The sequence below is a fragment of the Leucoraja erinacea genome, chromosome 6 (genome assembly GCF_028641065.1).
Source record: "Leucoraja erinacea ecotype New England chromosome 6, Leri_hhj_1, whole genome shotgun sequence".
NCBI classification, from domain to species: domain Eukaryota; kingdom Metazoa; phylum Chordata; class Chondrichthyes; order Rajiformes; family Rajidae; genus Leucoraja; species Leucoraja erinaceus.
Window position 1 is genome coordinate 58,095,242 of NC_073382.1, and position 22,688 is coordinate 58,117,929.

At 40.4% G+C, this 22,688-nt stretch overlaps 1 protein-coding gene across 1 annotated transcript in view; it reads right to left on the reverse strand.

Annotated features, from left to right (window-relative positions):
• Window positions 1-10,928: 10,928 nt before the first annotated feature.
• Window positions 10,929-22,688, reverse strand: part of LOC129698191 (interleukin-1 receptor type 1-like) — a 57,314-nt gene continuing 45,554 nt past the window's right edge. Inside the window, exons 6-12 of the mRNA XM_055637145.1 lie at window positions 21,546-21,720; window positions 18,223-18,288; window positions 17,660-17,789; window positions 17,400-17,545; window positions 14,796-14,939; window positions 14,491-14,652; window positions 10,929-12,798 (exon numbers count right to left, since the gene is read on the reverse strand). Coding sequence (XP_055493120.1) covers window positions 12,455-12,798; window positions 14,491-14,652; window positions 14,796-14,939; window positions 17,400-17,545; window positions 17,660-17,789; window positions 18,223-18,288; window positions 21,546-21,720 — 1,167 coding nt within the window. The 3' untranslated portion in view covers window positions 10,929-12,454. The remainder of the gene's footprint in view (window positions 12,799-14,490; window positions 14,653-14,795; window positions 14,940-17,399; window positions 17,546-17,659; window positions 17,790-18,222; window positions 18,289-21,545; window positions 21,721-22,688) is intronic.

The following is a 22,688-nucleotide window of genomic DNA, read 5'->3' on the forward strand; positions in this document are numbered from 1 at the left end:
ATCCCGTTGTACTTCCCCTTTTCCCAACTTGATGCCATTTAAATAGTAATCTGCCTTCCTGTTTTTGCTACCAAAGTGGATAACATCACATTTATCCGCATTAAACTTCATCTGCCATGCATCTGCCCACTCCCCCAACCTGTTCCTTTTTTGTTTTCTTTTCCTTTATCCTATTTAGTTACTAGTTTATAAAATGTTAAAATTGAAGCAGTACGAAAATTGTATAACTGTTATGTCGATTACTTTCTGCTTGTACAATTGCTTCTAATAAAATAAATATTTTTAAAAAAAGATAATGGATGAAAACAATGATTTCCCTCGCGTTTGGTTCCAGAAAGGCATTTGTTATTCTTGCTGTCTGTTCTCTCCATTTAATTTATATTACAGCTTTTACAAACAGATCATCTCACACATGAAGAATGTAAAATGTCAGTCATTTCAACGATTTCCTAAATAAAACAATGACATCCAAATAAAAAACAAATTGTGCCAATTTTTACATATGTTATCTTTTGTTTAAAGTAAGATAGTGATGATTATGTACTTTACCGTCAAGCAGCTACAACTTTACAGATATAGTACAGGAAATGAGGCAGTGCTGTGCTAATGATACTCTGTTCTTAGTTGAGAGATGAATATTGGCCAGTACACTGAGGATCAATCAGCTGGCCTTCATCATAAAATAAAGTGGGGTTTTATACTTGCAAAAAGGGGCTTTGATTCAGCCTCATCTGGAAACAAGCTCGATGGCAATGAGGCACTGTTTCTCACGGTGCTCTCTCAAAAACGTCTGCTCTGCAGATTACAATCCTATAATCATACAATCTTGAACCTAGAACCTTTTTGCATAGGTGAATCTGCAACCAAGTGAGCCAACGTTACACCCTGTGCTTCACAGAGTCTGAGGTGGATATAGTCTATCTAAAGTAGAAACTGCATCCAGGATAGAAGAGGGGACAACTAATGAAAGATCAGGTTTCCTTTCTTTTGTCTTGACCTTGTCTGATCTGCATTTGCCACTTTGCTGTATTTTTGCTTAATCCACAGTGTCATTATTATAATAATACTGATAAATAATTGCTGACATTTGGTCTCAATGCTCTCTAATCTCTATTACGGATGAGGTAGGTGGATGGGAGATAAAGATGTCACTTCCTGAATAATAAGAAAAATGATTCAGTTATTTGTCTCCTGCTACCATTTATTACCTTACCTCTCAAGACAAAGGCAGGATCACTGCATCTAAACTGGAGATCAAATTTTCCTTTACAGGTATGATGGAGGATTTGACAGAGGGAGTGACTACTGATTTCTATTGGTAACTTGGCAAGGTTGACAAAATTCTGCCAAGTCTTTGCCAAATGAACCACTTGTGCCAAATGAACCACTCCGCTGGGGATGGATACACATTCTTGTTGTCCGAGCACGACGTGAGGAGAGCTCTGACATGTGTGAACACTAGGAAAACTGGAGGCCCAGATGGCACATCTGAGCGAGTACTTAAGTCTTGTGCTACTCAGCTAGCTCTGGTGCTCACTACAATATTCAACCTCTCCCTGGCCAAGTCCGTGGTCCCTGCCTGCCTGCTTCAAAAGATCCATCATTGCTCCTCTCACCTTACACCTCTAGTGTTGGACATTTCCACCCTGGGGGAAAAAACTTCCGACTGTTCACCCTATTTATGCCTATCATCATGTTATATTCTTGTCAAATCTCCCTACATTCACCTTTTCCCCATAACTTTTGATGCCCTTATTAATCAATCTCTTCTTTAAAAATACCCAATGTCTTGGCCTCCACTGCCATCTGTGGCAATGATGTCTGAAGAAGGGTCTCGACCCGAAACGTTGCCTATTTCCTTTGCTCCATAGATGCTGCCTCACCCGCTGAGTTTCTCCAGCACTTTTGTCTACAGTGAGGAAGGGAAGGAGTTATACAGTTTGATGGCCACAGGGAAGAAGGATCTCCTGTGGTGTTCTGCACTGCATCTTGGTGGAAGCAGTCTGTTGCTGAAGGTACTCCTCAGCTTGACCAGGGTGTCAGAGAGAGGGCCCAAATCTGCTCACAAAATAAGCATAACTGCTTATTCCTTCTACCAAAATGCATGACTGCACACTTTGCTATGCTGTATTTCAAGTGCCCTTTCTTTGCCCACTCTCCCAGCCTGTCCAAGTCCTTTTGCAGAGTCCCTGCTTTCTCTACACCACCTGCAAATGATCTTCGTGTCATCCACAAACTTGGCCACAAAGTCTTTAATTCTCCCATCCCAATTATTGAGATACACAATGTGAAGAGTAGCGGCCCCAGCGCCCACTCCTGCTGAACGTTGTTAATCACCTGCAGCCAACCAGAAAAAGCTCCCTTTATTGCCTCTCTTTGTCTTCTGCCATCCAGCCAACCTGCTATCCATGCTAGTATCTTCCCTCTGTTACTCAGGGTTCTCATCTTCTTCAACAGACCGCAGCATTCTTTCAAAGGCTTTCTGAAAAACCAGGTAAACAACTTCCACTGACTCTCCTTTGTCTACCTTGTTATTACATCCTCACAGAATTCCAATAGGTTTGTCAGGCAGGATCACCCCTTCACAAAACCACACTGACATTGGCCTAATTTATCATGTGCTTCTAAATACTTGGATACACCCTTTAATATTCTAAATTAATGTATTTTGAAGTAACCAAGGCTCTCATAACCATTTATTTCTATTCAAACCACTGGAAACGGATCAGTTTCACAATATTTGACCTGAAATGGGAGTCTTCAGTAAGTCTGCAATTTAAACACATGGTATTTACTCGAGTTCCCATGCTCTGGTAATGAAACACAATTATTACTCGTTCATTCCCAGGGCAATTGCAGAAAATGGTGTCAATTACATGGAGTAATGTCAGCAAATGCTGAGTGTTTCACTGAAATTTTCCTGCAAAAATCATGTTAATTTTTTGGACTGCTATCTTTTTAATGTTCATTTGTAGGTTTACTGTAATTTCTGATCCTTCTCTCCCATTGTTCTCTAACGCAGTTTCAAAGATTATGGATGAAAACAATGATTTCCCACGCGTTTGGTTCCATAAAAGCTTTTGTTACTCTTGCTGTCTGTTCTCTCTGTTTAATTTATATTATAGCTTTTACAAACAGATCATCTCACACATGAAGAATGTAAAGTGTCAGTCATAAAACATGACATTCAAATAAAAAATAAATTGCGCCTATTTTTATGTATCTTATAATCTTTTGTTTAAAGTAAGATAGTGGTGATTATGTACTTTACCTTTGCTTGACCAGCATGTTGCAATAGGGCAGCATCCTCACACTGGATCCTCCTTGGATTTTGTTTTTCATCAGTAACAAACAGTCGTCAAGCAGCTACAACTTTACAGACATAGTAAAGATACAGGAAATTAGACAGTGCTGTGCTAATGATACTCTGTTCTTAGTTGAGATGAATATTGGCCAGGACACTGGGGATCAATCAGCTGGCTTTCTGAAATAAAGTGGAAGAGTCTTATTCTTGCAGACAGGGGCTTTGATTCAGCTTCTCATCTGGAAACAAGCTCGATGGCAATGAGGCACTGTTTCTCACTGTGCTCTCTCAAAAACTTCTGCGCTGCAGATTACAATCCTATAATCACACAATCTTGAACCTAGAACCTTTTTGCATAGAAGTGAATCTGCAACCAAGTGAGCCAAAGCAACACCCTGCGCTTCACAGTGTCTGAGATGGATAGAGTCTATGTAAAGCAGAAACAACATCCAGGATAGAAGAGAGGACAGCTTATGAAAGATCAGGTTTCCTTTCATTTGTCTTGACCTTGTCTGATCTGCATTTGCCACTTTGCTGGATTTTTGCATAATTCACAGTGTAATTATTATTATAATAATACTGATAAATAATTGCTAACATTTGGTCTCGATGATCTCTAATCTCTATTACGGATGAGGTAGGCGGTTGGGAGATAAAGATGTCTCTTCCTCAATGATAAGAAAAATTATTACCGTAAGACTTCTCAAGGCAAAGGCAGGATCACTGCATCTAAACTGGAGATCAAATTTTCCTATACAGGTATGATGGAGGATTTGACAGAGGGAGTGACTACTGATTTCTATTGGTAATGGGGCTGTCCCACTGTACGAGCTAATTCAAGAGTTCTCCCGAGTTTCCCGATTCGAACTCGGACAATTACGGTAATAGCCGCTCGTAGGTACTCGGGGCTCTCGTGGACATTTTTCAACATGTTGAAAAATCTTCACATGTCTTCACGTGCTTACTGTAGTTCCCGAGTACCTGCCTTTAGTGTTACGAGTTGCTAAAAGTCGTCCCCGAGCTATGACGGACCCGCTACGTACATTCTATGTGCTTACCACGAGTTTGATTTTTTTTAAAACTCAGGAGAGCTCTTGGGTAAAATCGTATAGTGGGACAGGCCCTTTCCTTGGCAAGGTTGACAAAATTCTGCCAAGTTTTTGCCAAATGAACCACTTTATTATGACTGCACAAAAAAGATGACAAACATTCCAAAATGTTTTCCCTCACCTCTTCGGTTGAATTATTTGATGAGGAGAACTCTTAACTGTCAGAAGTATTTGCTGATCCTATATGATCATGGAACATCGACCACAGAGCAGTACAGCATAGGAATGAGCCCTTCAGCCCACATTGTTTGCACTGAACATTATGCCATGTTAAACTGATCTCACCTGCCTGTACATGATCCACATCGCTCAATTCCTTGCAGTACATGTGCCTATCTAAAATTATCTTAAATGCTACTATTATTTCTGCTACTATCATATCTGCCACCGCCATCCCTGGCAATGCATTTAAGCCCCACCACCACACTCTGCGTAATAAACTTGCACTCATCTCCATTAAGCTTTGCCCCTTGCACCTTAGTGCATATGTGCACAAATGCCCTCTAGTGTTGGACATTTCCACCCTGCTGGGGAAAAAGCTTCCGACTGTTTACCCTATCTATGCCTATCATCATTTTATATTCTTCTGTCAAATCTCCCTTCATGCACCTTTTCCCCATAACCTTTGATGCCCTTATTACTCAATCTTTTCTTTAAAAATACCCAGTGTCTTGGCCTCCACTGCCATCTGTGGCAATGATGTTGTCTGAAGAAGGGTCTCGACCCGAAACATCGCCTATTTCCTTTGCTCCATAGATGCTGCTTCACCCGCTGAGTTTCTCCATCGTTTTTGTCTATTGTGAATGTTCATTTCAACATTGACATTTAGAAGTACATAATACATAAAAGATCAGTAAATGCAATTTCTGAATTAAAATTAGTTAACGATGCTCTGCATATAATAGTCGATTATGCAAGATCCCACAAGCACATAAATAGATCACAACCTACCTGGTGCACAGAGTGAACGATTCTCAGCGTTTTCAAATGGTTAACTCATTTGGCAATAAAACAGTATCAACGCTGAAACACCACTGTAAAATTATACATCTGATGTAGAGATAAGGTGTGCTCCAACCAAGACTTTGAATGCAGATTACAAATAATTCATCAGAGCTCATATTGAGGAAGGAGCTTATCTTTGCTTACCTTGTGCAATAAAACTGAAGTTTAACATTTAGATGAGTCATTTACAAACCATTGGGCTTGGAGAGCCCTTTTTTGGTCAAAGCATTACAGATTAAACATGTTACCAGCATTTATTACCCCACAGACATTGTTGGACATGTGTAGCGACATCAGGAGTGTATACAAGTAACGTGGGATACTTTGTAACGTTGTCAGCACCCTTGAACATAAGATCATAAGTGATAGGAGTAAAATTAGGCCAGTTAACTCATAAAGTCTACTCCGCCATTCAATAATGGCTGATCTATCTCTCCCTCCTAACCCAATTCTCCTGCCTTCTCCCCATAACCTCTAACATACGTACTAATGCTTAAATATATCCATTGACCTGGCCTCCACAGCCAAAGAATTCTACAGATTCACCATCCTCTGACTAAAGAAATCCCTCCTCATCTCCTTCCTAAAGGAATGTCCTTTAATTCTGAGGCTATGACCTGTAGTTCTAGACTCTCCCACTAGTGGAAACATCCTATCCACATCCACTCTATCCAAGCCTTTCACTATTCTGTACATTTCAATGAGATCTGCCCCTCATCCTTCTAAAATAAGCCCACTGCCGTCAACCACTCATCATGTTAACCTACTCATTCCTGGGATCATTCTTGTAAACATCCTCTAGATCCCCTCCAGAGCCAGCACATCCTTCCTCAGATATGGTGCCCAAAATTGCTCACAATTTTCCTGACCAGCGCCTTATAGAGCCACAGCATAACATTTTGTTTTTGTATATAAGCTCTCTCTAAATAAATGCTAGTGTTGCGTTTGCTTTCTTTATTACTGATTCGACTTGCAGATTAACTTTTTGGGAATCCTGCACCAGCACTCCCAAGTCTCTTTGCACCTCCGATCTCTGGATTCTCTTCTCATTTAGAAAATAACCTACGCCTTTATTCCTGCTACCAAAATGCATGACTCCACACTTTGCTACACTATATACCATCTGCCACTTTTCTGCCCACTCTCCCAACTTATCCAAGTCCTTCTGCAGAGTCCCTGCTTTCTCTACGCTATTTGCCTCTACACTACTCTACATCTATTTTCGTATCATCTGCAAACTTGGCCACAAGGCCTTCAATCCCCTCATCCAAATCATTAATAGACAGCATTGAAGAGCAGCAGCCCCAGCACTGAGCCAATGAACTGGCCTCGACTACCCTCTGCGGCAGAGAGTTCCAGAGACTCACCACTCTCTGTGTGAAAAAAGTTCTTCTCATCTCGGTTTTAAAGGATTTCCCCCTTATCCTTAAGCTGTGACCCCTTGTCCTGGACTTCCCCAACATCGGGAGCAATCTTCCTGCATCTAGCCTGTCCAACCCCTTAAGAATTTTGTAAGTTTCTATAAGATCCCCCCTCAATCTCCTAAATTCTAGAGAGTATAAACCAAGTTTATCCAGTCTTTCTTCATAAGACAGTCCAGACATCCCAGGAATCAGTCTGGTGAACCTTCTCGGCACTCCCTCTATGGCAATAATGTCCTTCCTCAGATTTGGAGACCAAAACTGTACGCAATACTCCAGGTGTGGTCTCACCAAGACCCTGTACAACTGCAGTAGAACCTCCCTGCTCCTATACTCAAATCCTTTTGCTATGAAAGCTAACATACCATTCGCTTTCTTCACTGCCTGCTGCACCTGCATGCCTACTTTCAATGACTGGTGTACCATGACACCCAGTTCTCACTGCATCTCCCCTTTTCCTAGTCGGCCACCATTTAGATAATAGTCTGTTTTCCTGTTTTTGCCACCAAAATGGATAACCTCACATGTATCCACATTATACTGCATCTGCCAAACATTTGCCCACTCACCCAGCCTATCCAAGTCTCCTAGCATCCTCCTCACAGCTAACACAGCCCCCCAGCTTAGCGTCATCCGCAAACTTGGAGATATTGCCTTCAATTCCCTCATCCAGATCATTAATATGTATTGTAAATAGCTGGGGTCCCAGCACTGAGCCTTGCGGTACCCCACTAGTCACTGCCTGCCATTGTGAAAAGGACCAGTTTACTCCTACTCTTTGCTTCCTGTTTGCCAGCCAGTTCTCTATCCACATCAATACTGAACCCCCAATGCCGTGTGCTTTAAGTTTGTATACTAATCTCTTATGTGGGACCTTGTCCAGCCAACCTGATATCCATACTAGTAGCTTCCCTTTGATACCATAGGCTCTCATCTTCCTTAGCAGCCTCCCATGTGGCACCTTATCAGAGGTTTTCTGAAAATCTAGGTGGCTCTCCAATGTCTGTCCTGCTATTTACTTCCTCAGATGCTCTCTATGTGGAGTTTGCATGTTGTCCCTGTGACCACAATGATTTCCTCTGTGCAGTCTGATTTCCTCCCACATCCCAAAGGCGTTCGGGATTGTAGGTTAATTGGCCTCTGAAAAATTGCTCTTCATGTGTAAGGAGTAGTTGAGTAAGTGGGACAACATGGAACTAGTGTGAATGGGTGTTCGATTGTCAGCATTGGCTCAGTTGGGTGAAGGGCCTGTTTCCATGCTGTATCTCTAAATTAAACTATAGGCATTCCTCAGATCTTGGAGGTAAGCAATCTGCTCCCAGGTGACAACCAGCAAAGCTCTGTTTGGAGCATTCTGAAATTTCACAGAGGTGCTGAGAAGCTCAACTAAAGGGTCTCCAACCTATGCTCTTTTATGCTTGTTAGACACCCCATCACCCGTGAGAGGGTCAGATCACCATGCACTGTGGTGTGCACTACCCACTCACTGGAAATGGGCCTTTGTTTCTGCTAAGCCACAGCACCATTGTTTTAATTACAATTTATTATTCCTTACATCAACATCATGTTTTTCTTAATGTTGGGAAAGTAATTTACACAAGCTAAAAATCACACTTTAATGTTCCTTTAAATTATACCTGAAATGGCTCTGCAGATGACAGATATTTAGCACTGGTAAACAGGATGATGTTCAGGTAGTGGTTTTAGATTTTACATCAAAATGCTCTCCTTTATCAGAACTAGGCATGATAGTATATTACGTTTGAGCATTACTTCCTCTGTCAAACTGCAATAATTTCTGATGACACAAGAAACAGCAAAGTTGGAAATTGAAGATATGCACAAACCGCTGGAGTAACTCAACAGGTCAGGCAACATCTCTGGAGAAAAGGAACAGGTGACGTTTCGGGTTGAGACCCTTCATCAGACTGACCCACTGAGTTACTCCAGAATTTTGTGTCTATCTTCGGTGTAAACCAGCATCTGCAGTTCCTTCCTACATAAGCTGGAAATTGAAATTCATTTCCCCATCACAGATGCTCCCTGGCCCACTGAGTTCTTCCAGCAATTTGAATTTTACAGAATTATTTTCTTGCAGTATTGTGATGTACTGAACAATTAATAGCATTGTAGAATAAATAAATGTTATTCTACCCCCTTGAACAGTTTTAGTCTTTACTTGCATTATTCTATGTGTAAGAGATTATTTGTTTGCCAGAGAAACTACTACCCAGGCAAAGATTGTTTTAATGTAATGAACAGTAAAGGGCCTGTCCCACTTGGATGACATTTTCTGCGACAGCCTGAAAAGAGGTTGTTGCGGCGTGGTCGGGGCGTGACGCGCGGTGTGATGCGCGGTGTCTCCCTGCCGCCCCTGGATTTTGGAATGTTTAAAATCTTCAGGCGACATTCTGCACCGTCACACGCTGACGTATGCTGTCCTGCGGGTGACGCCCGGTCAGGGTTAGGGCTAGGGACCACCGATGGGGAGTGGAGGGGAGAGGGGAGTTCTGTCTACAGTCACTGAATCCTTTCCTGTGAAAAGTTACCAATGGTGATTGGATCTGGAAGTGGACCAATACTTCTGTAAATAAAACTGAACGACTCAGACATCTTTTCATTTGCACAATTGATTTTATTGTATTCATTTTAATATATTAATGTTTAAAATCCATGTATTGAAGGAAGAATATTTTACAGCCCATCTGTGGTCCCTAACCCTAGCCCTCACCCCAACAGCATAAGTAACAGTATGTCTTACAACTTAACGGTTTTTAGGGTGACTACGGGCATCAGTCACTGACACTCGCAGTCTCCCAAAAAATCGCAAAGTGGGATAGGCCCCTAAGGCTTCATGCATGGAGCTAGCTAATGTGACTTAGAATAATGAAAATGCCACATAATTTAAACATTTATCAAACTTACAACCTAATTTTAATTTTAAAGTAAGAACAGCCCTTGATAGTGCATTTTGTTGCTGTGACAATGTAGCCATATCGATTCACATCCATTTGTTTTTGTTTAATATTTCTCGCTTTCATGCAAGCAGCATGTAGCCATATCGATTCACAGATATTTTTTATCCCAATTAACAATAAGTTTTTTGACACCAAATTCACTTTCATATCTTATAAAAAAGTATTTTTCTCTCGCATCTGTTTCATGCAAGCAGCAAAAAAGCTTGATATCCTATTATTTTGAAATGTAAGTGTCAATAACAAATAATTCACAATATAACATGATTTTTATATCTAATTTACATTAATTTATAGGCCAAATGGAAGGAATTTAGTGTTCAATTGCTGTAAATAAATGCCCATTTAAATCGGCTTTCTTAGTGGGTTCTTGCGGGCCCTGGGGCTGCGAGAGGTTGCGGAATTAAACAGTAATTTTAAAACTATTAGAACTATATTATCGACAGAGTTTTAAACGATTTTTCGTTAATGATTTACTAGGCATGTGCGATTAGTACAGCCTAGTAAAAATCGCCTTTAAAACCCGCCCCCTCCAAACAGCGCCAAAATCGCCGACATGGCTGAGGGCAGATTCCTAATGACGATTCAGGTAGGTTTTGTAACATACCTAGAGTCAGTTATTGCTAAATCAATAATATTAAACATTTCAGATAACTATAGAATTTTAAACACAGACAGAGTTTTATAGTTTAAAACAACAAAGATTTAGTCCAGAGCGAATAGATTCCTCCCATTCAGACATTGGATGGATCCCTGTTGTGACTTGGTTGCTAACCGAGTTCCAACATTTGTCAGGGCAAAGATAATTGTTCATTTGTTGAGTGTTAAGACAAACACCTTTGTCTGCTGTGGAGACCAGGATGAAGTTTAAACAATCATGTACAGTCTAGCCCAACAAAATGTGTTTTAATGTTTGGTCAAACTTTACCTTTGTCCCATGCTTTTAGAGGAGCCAATGATTCCAGGATGAAGTTTAAATTCCAGGGGAATCATCTGTACAGTCTGAGATTCTCGATCTATATTGTTCTAACAAAGGGTGTTTTGGTTTATTTCATCTGTACTCTTATATGAACAATTTTTTGGTTTATTTTATATATATCTGATGTTTATACCATCCAATATATTTAATAGAATTTTCAGTATAAGGTATACTGATTATAACGAACAATGAAATGTGCAGCCAAACTTAATAATCAGAATGAAGAAGGGTCCCAACCTGAAACGTTGTCAGTCCATTTCTTCCACAGATGCTGCCTGACCCACTCTTCCAGCACTTTGCTTTTTGTTTATTGATTCAAGTTCAAGTTTACATTTATTGTCACTATACCAATTGGTACAGCGGGATTTGGGTTGCCATACAGCCATACAAATAAAAATAACACAACACACGGAAGAATTTAACATTAACATGCTCACACAGCAGAATCAAAGTTTCCCACTGTGAGGGAAGTTCAGTCCACTTCCTCTATGATCACCCGTGGTTGGGGCCTATTGAGGCCTCCGCAGTCGCCGCAACGGCGGCCCGATGTTCAGGCCCTCTCGCCAGATGATGGAACTCCAGCATCGGAAGAACACTCTCAGCGGCCTGGAGTTCTGAATCGGCCGCTTCCTACCGGAGACCACAGCTCCCGAAGTCCACAGGCCGAGTTGGGCGGAGCTCCACACGGCAATCCTCGGCGAAAGATCACAGGACCCCGCGTTGTTAAAGCTGTGCCGCCCACGGCTGAAAGCTCCGCAGACCACAGCTCCACGGTGTTAAAATCGGCAGTCCCAGCACTCCGGACCTCCACACGGAGACCCCAATAAGGCATCGTCCGTTCTGCGATGGTACTTCGTCACTGCGATGGCAGTGACTAAAAAGGTTTCCCCCTTCCCCCACATAAAAAGACTCAAAGACCTCCATAACAAAACTTTTTGACAGACTAAAAATAAAAAGATGGAAGGACAAACAGCTGCAGGCGAGGCAGCCATACTCAATGGCACCACCCGATCTGGTTCATTAAGTTATTTCACACAAATGAGCTCTGTACGGTTGTTTCTCATTATCGACTTTTAATAGTCACACGGGGTGTATTTAAGGTTTGTGCAAGGTGTCAAATTCATAACATTCTGTAACGTACTCTTCCACAAAACAAAATTATATTTAAAAAAAAATCTAGTTTCTACAAAATGGATCTTATGTAAGATTAAAAGCATATTCGATAGTACATATCCAACATTACAAATCTGCTTTTAGATTGTGCTTAGTAATCTTTAGATATGACAAAATGAGGAATCTGAATCTATTTACTGAAAATGTACAAAACAAAATCTATTTTTTGTACATTATATGCTATATTAAATATAAAGTACAGATGTTGCACAGTTTTAAAATAAAATTATGAACTAAAAAGGTATAACCTTCAAAATCATATGACACTATAAAGTTTTGAAAAAAATTAAAGGGTTTAAATTTCCTTGAAGTTCATAATATTCCAAAATGGAATTCTTCTGACCTCCTAGATCGTAACGGCAAACCCATGTATAAACTAATTCCTGGTGTTTTGTAATACACCTCTTCATTTTACATAATTACCTATGGGAGTAAGTTTAGAAATCTTCAGTCTATACAAAGATGGATTGAGTCCCATTTGGTGCATTTTAAATGAGGTGAATATTTTCCTGTGACTGGGGAGATCTTGATGACATATTATATCTCACTTGTTTCCAAAATTTTGAGTTTGAAGATGGAGATTTTGCAGTCCATTCTTTTTTTGTCCATTTAATGGTTCCTTTCTTTTGTATAATATGTCTCATTGATTCTGAAAAGTCACTATAATCATCGTGATGCTCCAGCTCAATTAGAATAACTTTCACTTCGTCACACAGCAGTGCATCGTGCAATCCAACTTGTTGCTCAAACAGCCATTTATCCACAGACTTTGCCATCAAAATAATCAGTCTTCTGCTTTCTTTGATATTTGTTTTTACTTGTTCAACTAAAGCTACAAAAGTGGAGAAAAGGGTGGAAGGATTAATACAGAATTGACCTTTCAAAAAACGTATTGAATCTTGCAGCCCTGATTCTAACAGAGTACACAGTTTAGAAGCACATTTTATTTGCACTAAAACTGCAATGTCCATCATTTAGAAGTGCAACGACAGTCGGCACACCACCTACACATTCCAATTCAAATATCATTCTGACCGAGAAACAAATGGTGATTATTTCTGGGTCAAAATCATGGAAAACAATCCCAATAGCAGAATCGGAATATCTTCATCACATGGACGATGCCGTTATGCTGTCAGACAGGAGGCATAGATAGGGTAGACAGCCAGAATCCTTTTCCCCAGGGTGGATGAGTCAAAGATTAGGGCGGCATAGTGTCAAGGTGAGAGGGGCAATGTTTAAAGGATGTGTGTGGGTCTAGTATTTTACACAGATTGGCAGGTGCTTGGAACATGCTGCCAGTGGTGGTGGTGGAGTCAAATACATTAGTGGCATTTAAGAGGCATTTGGATAGGCACTTAGATATGCTGGGAATGGAAGGATATGGATTATGTGTAAGCAGAGGTGACTAGTTTAAATTGGCATCATGTTTAACATGGACAATGTGGGGCAAAGGGCCTGTTCCTGTGCAGCATTGTACTATGCTCTGCAGGTTGAATGGACTGCAGGAGTCAGAGGCAGCAATTCACCAGCACCTTCTCAAGAGCAATTAATCTTCTTCTTCTTCTTGCGTAAGGCGTGCACAGCCTAAAGTTGTAGGACAACTTGTTCTATTGGATCTTATTTGATTGTGCACGCCAGGTTGATTGCATTCGTTGAAACAGGGTGGACCACGTGAAGGTTGCAATCTCCCACCACAAGAGCAATTAATATTGAGCAATAAAGGTTAAACTTGCTTGCCATGCCTACAGCAACTGCATGAATAAAATAGGTACAAGTATCTTCACTTGGGGGTGTATTATCTATGGTTAAATATCATGTGGAATTATGCCCATATTCAGAACATCTATGCTTATATTGATTATTAATGCAACATGCAAAGATCTGCGGCGTAGAGCGTTCTCACATGAATGGCGGCAGTGGCGGACAGAAGGAAAGATCGATGACAGTGAGCATTTGGGGCCCGATGTTTTTGGAGTGTCTCTGGGTGGGCTGCAGGAGGCGATCCGAGGCACAGAGACTGAGATGGTCGTCAAAGGTGAAGGACAGCACATTCTCATGCCAATGTCAAGGAGGTATCGCAGTGGTTGATTTAGTAGAGTGGGAACTGGAGGCTCTGGAACAGCTCAGGGCTCCATTAGATCAGGCACCATTCCAAGTGGCCGAGCGGGCGGCATGGACGTGAGCTGCAGCAGCGGTAAATGACATCAACACATCGCCCTGCCAAGCCAATCTCTTCAACACCGACCCAGTGCCGCTACCAGAACATCGGGCCTCTATGACCAAGTTAAGATTCTAACAATGTTTTTTACAAATTCAGACTTAAAGGGTACAAGATGGCACCCAAAACATGGCAACTTTTGTGTACTGACTCAGTGTGGTCTACTATCTTACAATCTTAAACTTAGTACTATGGTGCCTATTGTATGGTATGATTGTCACAGAACTGTATGCAAATAAAGAATTTCACAGTACCTAGACGTGATGATAAAGTTTTATTGAGCCATTGAGCAAACAGTCTTACCTTCTCCAGGAGGATCATCCCTTCCAGGTATGAACAACCTATATCCGCACTGGAATTCCAAAACTCGTGGCAATATATTCATAACAAAGATAAGTACATCAGGACTGTTTGGTGAACAAGTGCTTTGTGGATATATGATATATGCATCATATTTCTTCCCATCTGAAAACAAACAGAGCACCAACATAACTCTCTTGAAAGTGTTTGACTTAATGTACCTTTAAATTAAACTGTATTTGGCTCTGTAATTATAGCTTGAAGTTCATATGCAAATATTCTTAAACAAGGATAAAATTTGCACTTACCATTTTCAGAACTATTTACTACAAAGGTATCACGAAAGCACAGGACAATATCAATCTTGAAAATCTTGTACGTGCAAATGCAGATGAATAAAACACATGCAAACACACCAAATGTAGCTACGATCTCTCGTGTAAAATCAGCAGCTGAACATAAACAAAGAGTAAATTTTAGTAAAATTGACCGTGGATGTGCACAATTTACTTGCTTGGGATTACCACAGAAAGGCAACACAATTGAACAACACTCATTTAAAAAACATTTTACACTATAATTCTGCAAAATGGAAAGAAAAACATTAGACGCAATTTTTTTGGACTGACTGACTCTGTGGTTTGGCAACATACAATGTCAAAAGCATTGGCCTGTATATCGACCTGTATATTTATAACATATACTCCCAACTAGTTATTTTCTGTTAATAAAAGCAGACATTTTCATGTTGAAATAGAATTGATAAGCAGTTCTAAAAATGGTTTATATTATAGTTAGAAAAATTTAAATGACAAAAGTATGTTTTTAAATAAATCTAAATTGATATGCACAATTCAAAGTAATTCTGAGAAATGGAATTTAGGAATATTATATATTCCCAAATCCAATGTATATTACATAACGCCATAGAGATCCGATAAAAATGTTCAAAATGGTGGCAAGCCATTGCATGGAGGTTGTGCAGATGTTTAAAATTTGGTGGAAAAAAGGTTTAAAGAATGTTAATGAAAATTGAGATGGAACAAATTCTGCAAGGTCAGCTTCACACGAAGTGCTTGGAGAGTCAAGTTTATTGCTGTAAAAAAAATTATTATTTGGTCATCAGTTGTACAAAACATTGTGTTGTCCCACCAGTCCTTGGGAAGCCTCTGCCTTTTCAAAAGATGTCAAAAGGAGCAGAGAAAGGGGTAGAGGTATAGGGAAGAAATTCCAAAAGGTGGATCTCAGATGTCCAATGCTACCAGCTTTTCAATCTTAAGGATAAGGAAGAAAAAGGAGATGCACACAGAGAGTGGATCTCTGGAATCTCTGCCAAGAGGGTAGTTGAGGCCAGTTCACTGCTATATTTAAGAGGGAGTTAGATGTTTGCCAAGTATTGGGGGTATGGAGAAAAGGTCAATACTGGATGAAAGCCATGATCTTCTACGGCTCAAGGGCCGAATGTGCATAATTACTATGTTTGCCAAGTATATAAAGCTGTCACAATAACCCAAACTTCTACAATGCATAAGTACAACATTTAAAACTTCCATAACCCAAACCCAATTAAACCTTCGAAATATGATTAACAAAGGCACGTTGAACCATCCCTGCTTCGTGGCCATGGCTGTTTTATTCATGGATCTGGCAATGTAAAATTCTACAACACAAGATGCACAGGTCTTGGTTTCTGGGAGGATGGAATTGTAATCAGATGTGAATTGGTGTTTGGAGTTGGAGATGTGGGTGAATTATCAGGGCAAGAGCAGAATGGGGAGCAGATTTGGATGGGTGGAGGATGGGTACAAGGGGAGTAATGTGAGCTTGAGTGGTGTGTGGGTTTGGCTGGTGTTTAAAGATATGACCAAAAGGGATGCAGATGGACAGTCATAAAACGCAACAAGATACATGAAACATGAAATTAAAGTGACGAGTGGAAACTCCTGGATTGTGGATGTGCAAAACTTGAAGGGTATGGGAAGGAGGGGAGTCACTCTACTCCAGTAGATACAGTTTGATAGACACTGGGCGAAAGGATCTCCTGTGGCGTTCTGTTCTACATCTTGGTGCAACTAGTCTGTTGCTGAAGGTGCTCCTCGGGTTGACATGTGTCATTGGTGGGGGGGGGGGGGGGGGGGGGGGGGGGGTGAGCTGTATTGTCCAAGATGCTCTGCAGTTTGAGGAGCATTCTCCCCTCCCAGACCACCTCCAATGAATCCAATTCCACTCCCAGGATGAAGCCAGGTTTCCTGATGAGCTTGTTGATACTGTTGGCATCCACTGCCTTTGCCCTGCTACACCAGCATTGACGATGGCACTGGCCACCACCGATGGATAGAACATCTGCAGAATCTTACTGCAGTCGATGAAAGAGCGGAGCCTCCTCAGAAAGTACAGACAGCTCTGTCCCTTCTTATCCAGTGCCTCAGCATTCCTGGACCAGTCCAGTTTACTGTCTAGGTCTAGGTCCAGCAAAAATAATCAAGTGGCACCACTGTACATTACTGAATGTCACTGTGATGTCCAGTGTCCCCTGTGCATAGAGCACCATGGAATGAAATTCCTGGACTTTGTGACACAAGCAGTAGATGCCCCTTTCATAGTAATTGTACTGCAAGCCAAGTAAAAATTCAGTGCCGCATAGTCCAATTTCAAGGCCTTCTTTTCTTTTAATGCTCACTGTGAATTCCTAACACAAGCATAAACATGATCTTTAGGACCCAAAATGCAAACTTGATTATCTTCCAGAAGTGTAGAAGTGCATCGCGCAGTCGTGTCAGACTGGATTAATACATCGACGGATATTGTCAATACATTCAATAAGATCAAACAGAAATCACACATCAGAAATACCAAATAGCCCTTTGAACAAATACCTTTGCTTTTCTTAAATATTGTAATGAATTACTTGCCTGTTTTTCTAAAATGAACAGCTGCAATTTGAGCTCCCACACCATTTACTGCGACACATTTAAATACTTTGTTATAATACTCTTCTTTGAAATTGGTTAATATTATATTCAGTTGATGATAGTTGCCTTGGTCGTCATTAGTTTTCCTAATGGAAAAAAGTTTACACGAGTTAGTCAAAAATCCCAACAGCTCCTTTGAACCTTCTTAATGATACTCAATTATGTGTTAATTCAAGCCCAGAAAATTCAGAAATGGATACCTTTTTTCAAGCTGGAAAGATTCGTTGATATAGTCTTCAATAAATTCATTGTTTACTAGCCAATATATCAGTATGACAGAAGACTCACAAAATCCAGCATATGCCACACAGGACAAATTGAAGTTTGAACCTGCACAAATAACATGCAAACATCCTGATTTACCTAATCGTCATAATATTAGAATGAATGCATCTTGATCTATCTAAACAAATATAAATGTTATTGTAAATTTACATTCTGTTAAATAGAAAAAAATATTTCACTGGTGAAAGTGAGGAATTCTACATCTAAAAAGGATCGGATTTTTTAAACTAAGATCATTTGCTAGCGATATTACATATAAGCAACTGCGTGATTTTACTCAAATGTAATTTTTAAAATATTATAATTTATTGTGTTATAATAAATGTTATGCACAAAGTGAACACTGAAAAGGTGATTTCAGCTGGGATACAGCAAAAGCTCATTGTGCAGCAGTAAAGTTGCTGCCTTACTGCGCCAGAGACCCGGGCTCGATTCTGACTATATCCTCACCTTTTAGGACAACAAAAATTCAACTTACCAGGTGATATTTCAATTGTACCATTTTCAGGGTGCATTATTTCTGGACCTACAGTCGCTTTACAGCCTGTGAAAATGAAAATAAAGTATTTTAGAGCAAGATATACAGACTTATTGTTTATTTTATGATTAATGATCTTGCACACAAAATAAAAATTGATGCTGAAATGCTGGCATGAAAGAAGAAAGGTCACATTTATCGTAGTCATTAAGGAGGTGTCGGATGCCATTTGACCCACTGATCTCCATACTAGCTTTTAACCACTTCCACCAATTCACCTATTGATTGTCAAAGTCATACAGCACGAAAACAGGCCCATTGGCCCAACTTGCCCATGCCAACCAAGATGCTCTATCAACGCGTTCCATCTGCCCGCGTTTGGTATAAATCCCACTAAACATTTCCTATCCATGTACCTCTCCAAACGTCTTTTAATTGTTATGCTTCAACTACCTCCTCTGGCAGCTCATTCTATTTACTCACCACTCTCTGTGTGTAAAAGTTGCCCGCAGATTCCTATTGAATCTTTCCCCTCTCACGTTAACCTTATGTCCTCTGGTTCTTGATTCCAGTACTTTGGGAAAAAGACTCTACACATTCACCCGATCTAATCCCCTCATGATTTTGTGCACCTTTATAAGATCACCTGTCAGGCTCCTGCACTCCAAGGAATAAAGTCCTAGCCTACCCAACCTCTCCCTATATCTTAGGTCCTCAAGTTCTGTCAAAATCCTTGGAAATCCTCTGCACAGTTTCCAACTTAATGACATCCTCCCTATTGCAAGGTGACAAAAATTGAATAAAATACTCCAAATATGACCTCACCAATGTCGTGTACAACTGTAAGAAAAAATCCCACCTTCCCATATTAAATATCATGACTGATGAAGATCATTGTACTAAAATCCTCCTTTACCACTTTCCTCTGGTACCACTTTCAGGGAACTATCTACCTGCACTCCCAGGTGCACTCCAAGATCCCCCCCAATGGCATTCACTGTGAAGATCCTGCCCTGTTTTGTTTCCCAAAATGCAACACCTGGCACTTATCTGCATTAAACTCCATTGAACTATTCCTCAGCCCATTTGCCCAGCTAATTAAGATCCTGCTGTAATTTATTTTAACCAGAACATCTACAACATGTGATAGTATCATGTGCAAACGGACTAATCATGTGATAGTATCGATTATCCAAATCATTCATATATAAACCACAAACAGCAGTGGAACTAACACCGATCCCCGAGACACACTAGTTGTCACACGCCTCCAATCTGAATAGCAACATTCCACCATCACCCTCTGCTTACTTCCATGAAGCCAATTCTCATTCAATTGGCTAGCTCTCACTAGATCCCATGTGATTTAACCTTCCAGATCAGCCTACCATGCGGAACCATATCAAAGGCCTCGTTAAAGTCCATGTAGACAATGTCTACAGTCTTGCCTTCATCAACCTTTTTGGTTACCTCTTAAAACAACCCAATCAAATTCATAAGAATAACCTTCCATGTACAAAACCATGCTGATTATCCCTAATCTTGAACTTGAACTTGAACTAATCAGTTTTGTCTATCCAAATGCATATGTATCTTATCAAAGTTTGAGGATAAGAGGGAAGTCTTTTAGGACCGAGATGACAACATTTTGTTTCACACAGAGTGGTGAATCTGTGGAATTCTCTGCCACAGGTGGTTGAGGCCAGTTCATTGGCTATATTTAAGAGGGAGTTAGATGTGGCTAAAGGGATCAGAAGGTATGGAAAGAAGGCTGGTACAGGATAATCAGCCATGATCATATTGAATTGCGGTGCAGGCTCGAAGGGCCGAATGGCCTACTCATGCACCTATTTTCTATGTTTCTATGTTTATCCCTCAGAATCTTCTCCAGTAACTTACCTACCACAAATGTTGGGCTCAGTGATCTGTATTTTCCAGCCTTTATTAAATTGAGGCACAACATTAACCGCACTGCAGTCTTTCGGCACCTCACCTGTGCCTAATGATGATTCATATATCTCTCTTATATCATCACATAGAAACATAGAAACATAGAAACATAGAAATTAGGTGCAGGAGTAGGCCATTCGCCCCTTCGAGCCTGCACCGCCATTTAATATGATCATGGCTGATCATCCAACTCAGTATCCCGTACCTGCCTTTTCTCAATACCCTCTGATCCCCTTGGCCACAAGGGCCACATCTAACTCCCTCTTAAATATAGCCAATGAACTGGCCTCAACTACCCTCTGTGGCAGAGAGTTCCAGAGATTCACCACTCTCTGTGTGAAAAAAGTTCTCCTCATCTCGGTTTTAAAGGATTTCCCCCTTATCCTTAAGCTGTGACCCCTTGTCCTGGACTTCCCCAACATCGGGAACAATCTTCCTGCATCTAGCCTGTCCAACCCCTTAAGAATTTTGTAAGTTTCTATAAGATCCCCTCTCAATCTCCTAAACTCTAGAGAGTATAAACCAAGTCTATCCAGTCTTTCTTCATAAGACAGTCCTGACATCCCAGGAATCAGTCTGGTGAACCTTCTCTGCACTCCCTCTATGGCAATAATGTCCTTCCTCAGATTTGGAGACCAAAACTGCACGCAATACTCCAGGTGTGGTCTCACCAAGACCCTATACAACTGCAGTAGAACCTCCCTGCTCCTATACTCAAATCCTCTTGCTATGAAGGCCAACATGCCATTCGCTTTCTTTACTGCCTGCTGCACCTGCATGCCTACCTTCAATGACTGGTGTACCATGACACCCAGGTCTCGCTGCATCTCCCCGTTTCCCAATCGGCCACCGTTTAGATAATAATCGGCTTTCCTGTTTTTGCCACCAAAATGGATAACCTCACATATGGAAGTCGTGCTGGTTATAGCAAACCATCCTATTCCACTAGATGGTGTTAATGATTGTTTAACAATTAATTTGTTGATCTACAATAATCTCAGCACATTTTAAGGCATTTATACATTCAAACAATTCACCAACATACTTTGTAAAAATAATAACCTTTAAAACATCATTATTATGATTTGCATATTAAATACATAACTGTAAAAAGAGCAGACAGTGAGTAAAATGCAGCAAGTTTTTTACTACAGGTATTTAGTCTGATCTTCTTGTTAATGTCTTCCCAAAGTAACTGTTCCGCATTCTATCAGAAGCATTTATAATAATAAAAAATTAAATCAGCATTCTTCAAAAAATACGATTGTGAAATGTCCATCTCTTGCAAACAGTATTGTTTTACAAATGAAGAATAAAACTCTAAAATAAATTTCGAAGAAAGGCATATGCATTACCGTCCTGCTGAGACGTACCTTTAACATCAAAGTCAATAGTTCTTGATGTTTTATATTGTAAATCATTATGCATAAACTGTAGCTCACAAACATATATTCCTGCATCTGAAGGCTCCACATTGTTTACAGTAAGGTACTCTCTATTCTTGTGGTAGTTGTATTTTGCATCACCATATGAAATAGGATTGCAGTTCTGAAAACAAAAGAATATACAATTACTATTCTATATCCACGTATCCTATAGCCCAGATTTTCCAACTGGAGAAAAGAAATTATAGGTCTGCAACATTCCTATGGCTCCACTCGGTCAGAAAATATCCCCAGATGTTTGCAACCAGCGTAACAGTAGAGCTGCTGACTTACAACACCAGAGATCCAAGTTACACCCTGACCTTGGCTGCGGTCATTGCTTTGTTTGTATATTCTCCCCTCTATTGGCCTCTATAAATTCCCCCTAGTGTGTAGGGAGTGGATGTGAAAGTGTAATAACTAGTGTCTGGGTGATCAATGATTGGCGTGGACTCAATGGGCCGAAGGGTCTGTTTCCATACTCTCTCACTAAACTAAACCTCAGTGTATTAGCAAACTAAATTAAGATTAAGAACTCCAGCAGTTTAAAGGCAACTCGATAAAAATTCAAACTGCATGCTGAAAGATGATGCCAAATCATTTCTAAACTGAATGAGAGCTCCTGCCTGCACAGATGAGGCAGTGAGAGCAGCCAGCGATGGAAGTTAAGATATTGTCCAAATGTTGCCACCTGTTGGTACAACAGTGCAGCTACAACATAAATCAAAGAACTGCAGATGCTAATTAATACATAAAAGAGCACATAGTGCTGGAGTAACTCAGCAGATCAGGCAGCATCTCTGGAGACCATGGATAGACTATGTTTTGTGTCAAAATACTTTTTCAGACAATGTCAGCAGGAAAACGACATGAACATGCCGCCAATGAAAATCAAAACACTGCAGAAGAAATCTGAAATAAAAGCAGAGAGTGCTGGAAATACTCAGCAGGTCAGGCATTAAACTGTGGAGAGATAATGAGTGTTAAAATTTTAGATCAGTAATGTTTTGCCAGAACCATAGTAGTAGGAAAAATAAGTGCAGTTTCTTACTTTTCCTGCTCTCCTAGGCATTTGCTTGAAATATTCATTCT